At 41.4% G+C, this 8,499-nt stretch overlaps 1 protein-coding gene across 1 annotated transcript; it reads right to left on the reverse strand.

Moving 5' to 3' along the window:
* Nucleotides 1-1,030: 1,030 nt before the first annotated feature.
* On the reverse strand, nucleotides 1,031-1,459 carry LOC121235414. The gene has a single exon (XM_041131758.1). The coding sequence runs from the start codon at nucleotides 1,457-1,459 to the stop codon at nucleotides 1,031-1,033; it is 429 nt and encodes a 142-aa protein (XP_040987692.1).
* Between the last annotated feature and the right edge of the window lie 7,040 nt (nucleotides 1,460-8,499).

Raw genomic sequence — 8,499 nt, forward strand, 5'->3', positions numbered from 1 at the left:
ACGCCACAAAGGTTGTGATTTACCTTTGATAAGTTCAAGAGTTCAATCAAAAACAAGAGGAGAAAACTCAACTCACAAATAAAATTCAATATTGTCTGATCTTCAAATGAGGCTACAAGGAGTATTTAAACTAAACCTAATTAAAACCCTAGCCAAAATAAAGCCCCCTTTTACCCAAAATGCCCCTGATGAACAGTGACACGCTACAGTACCGCGGCTACAGTACGGCTACAGTAACGCTACAGTACCTCTTAAAACCCTAATTCCTAAAAGTAACTTTCCAAGTATTGGCCAAAATACAAGGCCTTCTTGAAAACTCTAGTTCATTGAAAATAAGACGTGTGGGCCAGACATCTTCAAGCCCACTTATTCTAAACTAATAAAATAAATCATTTAACCAAATTTGAAGTCTCAAATAACAATAGGCCCTATCTCTAAGCCATGTCTTCCACAGCTTGAATCAAGTGGATCAAAGCTGGTTCTCCTTTTTCAAGCCCATCTTGAGTGTTGGGCTCTTGCTAGCTTCATCCCAAGTGGATTGCACCAATCCGTGCATTGCTTCCTTGATCTTCTTGTTTCTTGATCTTGTAATTGACCCATCTAGAATTTACAAATGATCTTTAAGACTAGGCCCACCTTGGTTCCCATCATTTGTTGTTTTCTTCTAAGGCACTCTTTGATATGACGCTCTTTGTTCCCTTAACTGAGCCATTGAAGAAACAGACATACGTGGAGTCCTTCTAGTTCATGCCATCCCTATTTCGAGGGTTCGATTGGTGTACATACGACTACCATACTTAAACTAGCAAGCACGAAACAGACAATTTCTCATAGAACAAAACACTCACAACATATGTATACATACAATACATCCATATCATACAATTCATACATACATCAAAGGTTTTTAATCTACAAACAAATGGAGGTATTCGTTTCTCATTGTATCCTCCCGTTCCCAAGTTGCTTCTTCAAATTTTGGGTTGTTCTAGAGTACTTTCACTATAGGTATCTTCTGATTCCTTAACTCCTATTCCTTACGATCCACGATCTGTACTGGCCATTCTGAATAAGACAAATTGGGTTGAAGCTGAATCTCATCGGACTTCATAACTACTGGCCGTTTTTCTCTGAAACTCTTCTTCAAAGTTGATACATGAAACACATTGTGTATTCCCTGCATCTCTACTGGCAAATCCAATCTGTAAGCTACTTGACCAACTCTTTCGACTATCTCGTAGGGTCCTACACATCGGGGGTTTAACTTTTCCTTCTTGCCGAAATGTATGACTCCTTTCATGGGCGATACTTTGAGGTATACCCAATCTCCTACTGCAAACTCTAAATTCCTACATTCGTTATCGACATAGCTTTTCTGTCTGTTCTGAGCTGCTTTCATTCTTTCCTGGATCACAGTTACTCGTCTCTGTACTTCTTGTAGATATTCAGGTCCTAGCATTTTCCTTTCACCCACTTCATCCCAATACAATGGGGATCTGTATTTCCTTCCATACAAAGCCTCCTAGGGTGCCATCTGAATGGTAGCTTGGAAACTATTATTGTAGGCGAATTCCACCAAAGGTAGGTGACTTTCCCAATAACTACTTTGCTCCATAACATGCTCACAACATATCTTCCAGGGTCTGAATTGTACATTTCGTCTATCCGTTTGTCTGAGGATGATAAGCACTGCTAAAGTTTAGACAAGTGCCTAACATCTTTTGCAAACTCTGCCAAAATTATGAGGTAAAATGGGTATCTCGGTCCGACACTATAGTCTTAGGTACTCTGTACAATTGGACAATTTCCCTAACATAAAGTCAAGATTGTTTCTCCATTGTGTTAGCTATGGGTAGAAAATGTGCACTCTTAGTCAACCGATCGACTATAACCCATATCGAGTTCTTTCCTGAAGACGTCCTTGGCAGAGTAATTACAATGTCCATAGACACATCAATCCCATTTCCACTCTGGGATAGGTAATGACTATAATTCACCTACTGGTCTCTGATGTTTGCTTTCACCATTTGGCAAATGGAGCATTTTGCCACAAACTCGCTACGTTCTTCTTAATTCCATCCCACCAAAACTGCCCTTTTAAATCTCGATACATCAGGTACTACCAGGGTGCACTGTGTAAGGGGTGAAATGAGCCTCCCTTAGTAACTTGTCCTTAAGTTCAGTGAGGTTAGGAATTACTTTCCTCTCCTTATAGAAGAGCATCTGATTCCTTCCAATAGAGAAATGTTGCAGCCCTTCTGATTTCAGAATCTTCTGTCAAAGCTTCTTAATCTCGCACTGATAATTGCTAATGGTCTCCACCCATCTTCGTTGCCTCATATTTAGGTTCTTTTGACCAAACAGATACTTTAGACTTTTATGATCTGTGTACACTTAGCATTTCTCTCCATACAAGTAGTGCCTCCAAATTTTTAGTACAAAAACTACCACTGCTAATTCCTAGTCATGGGTAGGATATTTTCATTCATGGTCCTTGAGTTGTCACGAAGCATATGCGACGACCCTTTCTTCTTGCATTAGAACGCATCCCAATCCCATCTTAGAGGCGTCACTGTAGACTACGTAGGGCTTATGAGGTTTTGGTAATGCCAAGACTGGGGCTGCAGTTAACCTCTTCTTCAACTCTTGGAAACTCCTCTCACATTGGTCAGTCCATACATATCTAGCATTCTTTCTTGTCAATGCTGTTAAAAGACTAGAAAATTTGGAAAATCCTTACACAAACCTTCGGTAATATCCTGCCAAACCAAGGAAGCTATGTACTTCATGAGCATTAGTTGGCCTTTGCCATTATGTTACAGCATCAATTGTAGCAGGATCCACTGCCACCCCTTTTCTAGAAATCACATGACCCAAAAATTTCACTTCACAAAGCCAGAACTCGCACTTACTAAGTTTGGCATACAACTAATGTTCCTAGTACAATCCTCAAGTGCTTCAATCTAACTTTACCTAAAGAGATAACTATGATTACTCAAGATTTCCCAAACAAAAGCAACCTACAATTAAGGCAAAGTGGAAAATGTTACCAATAATCACTCCCGCGTTTGTCGTCTCATCAACTTCTAGGTCTACTTCTCCTGGCGTAATAGCATAAACATTGGCCTTTGCTGCAGCTTGGGTTTAGAGTTTGGCATCGTCACTCCTCCAGGTGTAATCTGTGGACAATCTTGGATCATATGACCTGTTTGACCACATCTAAAACACGCTCCTGAGGCCCTTCGACATTTTCCATTGTGCCTCTTCCTGCATTGGCGACAAGGTGGTGGAGTAATGGGTGTTGCCTTCCCAACCACCACGCCCTTTCCTTTGCTTGGGGTTACCGAGGCCTTTCACTTCCCCGTATTACTTCCTGACGAGTAAGGAAATCCCCTTTTCCTATCTGCTTGAGCCTGTGCAATTAGTCTTTGTTGCTCCACATTTGCTATCGAAGCTACATTAACTAATTCTGGGAAATTTCCCATCTGCAGACATGCAACTTGGTTTCGGATGCGAGGTTGCAAGCCGTCCTGGAACTTCCTTGCTTGCCATCTCGGTACTAATCATATGAGGTGTGAACCTCCCCATTTCCATAAAACGAGTGGCGTACTGATCGACCGTCATATTCCCTTGAGTTAAACATGCAAATTCCAAAGGCTCCTGCTGCTTAGCCGTCTCTGGAAAGAAAATGATATGAACCCGCGGGAATGAATTCCCTTGAACCCACAATCAATTTGAAAACTCCCCAAGAAAGCCAAAAATCAAGTCAAGGATGGAGAATCTAGACCCGATGAGAACCCGTTTCAAGAACCTAGATTATATTAAAATCTAGACCCGTTGAAGAACCCGTCTCAAGAACCCAGATTACAAAGGAGGAACGCCACAAAGGTTGTGATTTTACCTTTGATAAGTTCAAGAGTTCAATCAAGAACAAGAGGAGAAAACTCAACTCACAAATAAAATTCAATATTGTCTAATCCCTCAAATGAGGCTACAAAGAGTTTTTAAACCCAAACCTAATCAAAACCCTAGCCAAAATAAAGCCCCTTTTTCCCAAAATTACCCTTGATGAACAGTACGGCTACAGTACCCGCGGCTACAGTAACCCCAACAATAAATTGATGAAACCCTAGTTCCTAAAATGTAACTTTCCAAATAAGCCCTTGGCCAAAATACAAGGCCTTCCCAAAAACATAGTTCATAAGAAATAAGACATGTGAGCCAAGCATTTTCAATCCCACTTATTCTAAACTAGTAAAATAAATCATTTAACCAAATTAGAAGCCTCCAATAACAATAGGCCGTATCTCTAAATCATGTCTTCCTCAGCATGAATAAAGTGGATCAAAGCTGGTTCTTCTTCTTTAAGACCCATCTTCAGTGTTGGGCTCTTGCTGGCTTCATCCCAAGTGGATTGCACCAATCCTTGCATTGCTTCCTTGATCTTCTTGGCCCTTGATCTTGTAATTGGCCCATCTGGAACTTGCAAAGGATCTTTAAGAGTAGGCCCACCTTGGTTCCTATCATTCCCCCTCTCCTCAAAAGGATTCGACCTCGAATCTTCACCTACATCAAAAGGAGAAAGATCAGAAACATTGAAAGTTGCAGAAACTTTATACTCACCTGGAAGATCCACTTTATATGCATTGTCATTAATTTTCTCAAGAATTTGGAAAGGTCCATCTCCTCGAGGATGTAACTTAGTCCTTCTATGGGCTGGGAATCTTTCTTTGCGCATGTGAACCCAAACCCAATCTCCTGGTTCAAAGATGACACGCCTTCGTCCTTTATTGGCTTGGGACGCAACCCTTTCATTCTTTTGGGCAATTTGAAGCCGTACCCTCTCATGAAGTGACTTCACTAACTCCGCCTTCTTTTGTCCATCCAAACTACTCCTCCGGGATAGAGCATCAGCAACAATGTTCTCCTTACCTTGCTTGTAACGGATGCCATAGGGAAATGTCTCAATGTATTCCATCCATCTAGCATGCCTTTTATTCAACTTACCTTGACCCTTGAGATGCTTCAATGATTCATGATCGGTGTGGATCACAAATTCCCTTGGCCATAGGTAGTGCTGCCAAGTCTCTAATGCACGAACAAGAGCGTAAAGCTCTTTGTCATAAGTAGGGTAGTTCAGGGATGCCCCACTTAACTTTTCACTGAAGAAGGCTATGGGACGCCTATCTTGCATCAAAACGGCTCCAATCCCAATTCCTGAGGCATCACATTCAATCTCAAAAGCTTTGTTAAAATCAGGTAATGCTAACACAGGTGCAGAGCACAACCTTTCTTTAATAGTGGCAAAAGCATTCTCTTGATTAGCCCCCCAATGAAACCCAACATTCTTTTTAATTACCTCAGTGAGTGGTGCAGTAATGGTGCTGAAGTCTTTAACAAAACGCCGATAAAAGCTTGCTAAGCCATGAAAGCTTCTTACCTCAGTGATGCTTTTTGGCGTTGGCCACTCCTTGATGGCCTTGACTTTCTCTTCATCCACCTCAATACCCTTCGTACTAACAACATAACCAAGAAAAACAACTTTTTCCATGCAAAAGGCACATTTCTTGAAATTAGCATACAACTTTTCACATCTCAACACATCAAACACATATCTCAAATGGTCAATATGTTCATTTAAGTTCTTGCTGTACACTAAGATATCATCAAAGTACACAACCACAAACTTGCCTATGAATGCACGTAGGACATGGTTCATTAATCTCATGAAAGTACTGGGCGCATTTGTAAGTCCAAATGGCATAACCAACCATTCATAAAGCCCATATTTAGTCTTAAAAGCAGTTTTCCATTCATCACCCTCTTTCATTCTAATTTGATGGTACCCACTTTTAAGATCAATTTTACTGAAAATACATGAGCCATGCAATTCATCAAGCATATCATCCAATCTAGGAATGGGATGGCGATACTTTACCGTGATATTGTTGACCGCCCTGCAATCAATGCACATCCTCCACGTCCCATCCTTCTTTGGCACCAGTAGCACTGGTACAGCACAGGGGCTCATGCTCTCCCTCACGTACCCCCTGCTCATCAAATCCTCAACTTGCCTCTGAAGCTCCTTTGTCTCCTCTGGATTACTCCTATAGGCTGGTCGGTTTGGAATAGCAGCCCCGGGCACAAAATCAATCTGGTGCCCAATGCCTCTAATGGGTGGCAACTCATTTGGCATCTCATCCGGGAATACATCCTCAAACTCCTGCAACAAAGAAACAGCCAAACTAGGAAGAAACTGGTTAGTTTCATCAAGAGTAAGATAAGACTCTTTATAGACAAGAAAAATCATAGGGCGATCTGCGAAGAAAGCCCTCTTAACCTCACTCTCTCTTGCATAGAAACTCACTTTTGCCTTTCCTTTTCTCTCAGAAGACTCTCTTTCTTTTTTCTCTAGTGGCTCTACTCTTTTTTCTTTACTCTCAGCCACCTCTCTACTTTCTTTTTCACTCTTTCTTTTATGCTCTTTTTCACTCTCACTCTTTCTTTTTTGCTCAATCTCTTTTTCACTGTTCTTTTTTTGATCACTCTCATTTTCACTCTTTCTCTTCTGATCACTCTCATTTTCACTTTTTCTTTTTTGAGCAACCTCACTTTTCAATTTCAATTGGTCCTCATAGACCTGGCTTGGAGTTAAAGGAGCAAGCTTAATTGTTTTGCCCTCCTTTTCAAAGCTGTACATGTTCTTGAACCCATCATGTGTCACCCTCCTATCATACTGCCATGGCCTCCCCAACAAAATATGGCCCGCATGCATAGGCACAACATCACAAAGCACCTCATCCTGATACTTCCCAATAGAAAAAGTAACTAACACTTGTTTATCCACCCTAACCTCTCCACAATCATTCAACCACTGCAATTTGTATGGTCTAGAGTGTTTTAAGGTTGGTAAATTCAATTTCTCAACCAAAGTAGTGCTAGCCACATTAGTACAACTCCCTCCATCAATGATCATACTACATACCTTATTGTTGACATGGCATCTAGTATGGAAAATGTTCTCTCTCTGTTGCTCTGCATCATCCACCTTAATGTGTGCATTAAGAGCACGCCTGGCAACAAGAGACTCACCTGTCACAGGGTATACCACTCCATCATCATCACTAGCATCATCCAACTCGGGCACCTCATCACTATCATCCTCACTCTCAGTCATCACCTCTCCATTGTCACGCATAATCATCACCCTCCTATTTGGACATTGAGAAGCAATGTGCCCTGAACCCAAACACTTAAAACATTTGATATCTCTATTCCGTGAAGGTTGGGATTCTACCTTGGGTTTGTTGCTAGTTCCCTCATCTTTTCCCTTAGGTGGTTCGGTCTTTCTCTTTGCTTCACCTGGATCATTCCTATCCCATTTTGATTTCCAAGTAGTGCTAGAAACCGAAGTGTACCTTGCTGTCCCTTTTCTCTTTAACTGTCTCTCCACCTTCATAGCCATGTGCACCATGTCCTCTATCTCCACATAATGTTGTAATTCAATTACATTGGCTATGTCCCTATTTAACCCACTCAAAAATCTAGCCATGGTGGCCTCTCGGTCCTCCTCTACATTAGCCCGAATCATCGCCACCTCTATCTCCTTATGGTAATCCTCTACACTCCTAGACCCCTGTGTAAGATTTTGTAATTTCTGGTAAAGGTCTTTATAGTAATGGCTAGGAACAAATCTCCGCCTCATGAGAGCTTTCAACTCTCCCCATGTCTCTATAGGCCTCTTATAATTCCTCCTCCTATTGGTCACTAATTGATCCCACCAAATAATAGCATAATCAGTGAATTCAATTACCGCCAACTTCACTTTCTTCTCCTCAGAGTAATTATGGCAATCAAACACCAACTCTATTTTTTTCTCCCACTCTAGATAAACCTCAGGGTCAGTTCTACCTTGGAAAGGTGGTATTTTCATTTTGATGCTACCAAGGTCTCCATCTACACCATCCCGACCCCTTAGATTCCCCTCAAATCCTCTTTCATGCCTAACTCTTCTATTTCTACCCGACCCAACGTCAGATGCTAAGTCTTCCTCATCCTCACCATCTCCTTCATTCTCATATTGATTTTCAACTCTATGCTCACGTCGCCTCCTGTCCCTCCCACCTTGTAGATTTCTAATCGCTGCTTCTTGATGATCCATCCTATCCCTCACTTCACCCAACACCAAGTTCAACCGCTCAAAATGTTGTTGCATGGCTTGCAACACAAAGGATGAGTTATCTGCTCTCCCCTTGGTGATGCGCTACTCCGATGAGACATTATCAGGCACTACACAAAAGAATGTTAGTGGGAAAAAAAAAAAATAAATAAACCTCACACACTCCCTCACGTGTTTACACTCGAATAATGACACTCCACTCGTGTTTCACTCTTAATTGGCTTTTTTCGATAATAGTCTCACACTCTCTTGCCTTTTACCTCAAGAGTTTTCCCACTCCAGTTATTTAAGAACTAATTGACTCAATCAAGACAAAGCAA

The sequence above is a fragment of the Juglans microcarpa x Juglans regia genome, chromosome 6D (assembly GCF_004785595.1).
Source record: "Juglans microcarpa x Juglans regia isolate MS1-56 chromosome 6D, Jm3101_v1.0, whole genome shotgun sequence".
NCBI classification, from domain to species: Eukaryota; Viridiplantae; Streptophyta; class Magnoliopsida; order Fagales; family Juglandaceae; genus Juglans; species Juglans microcarpa x Juglans regia.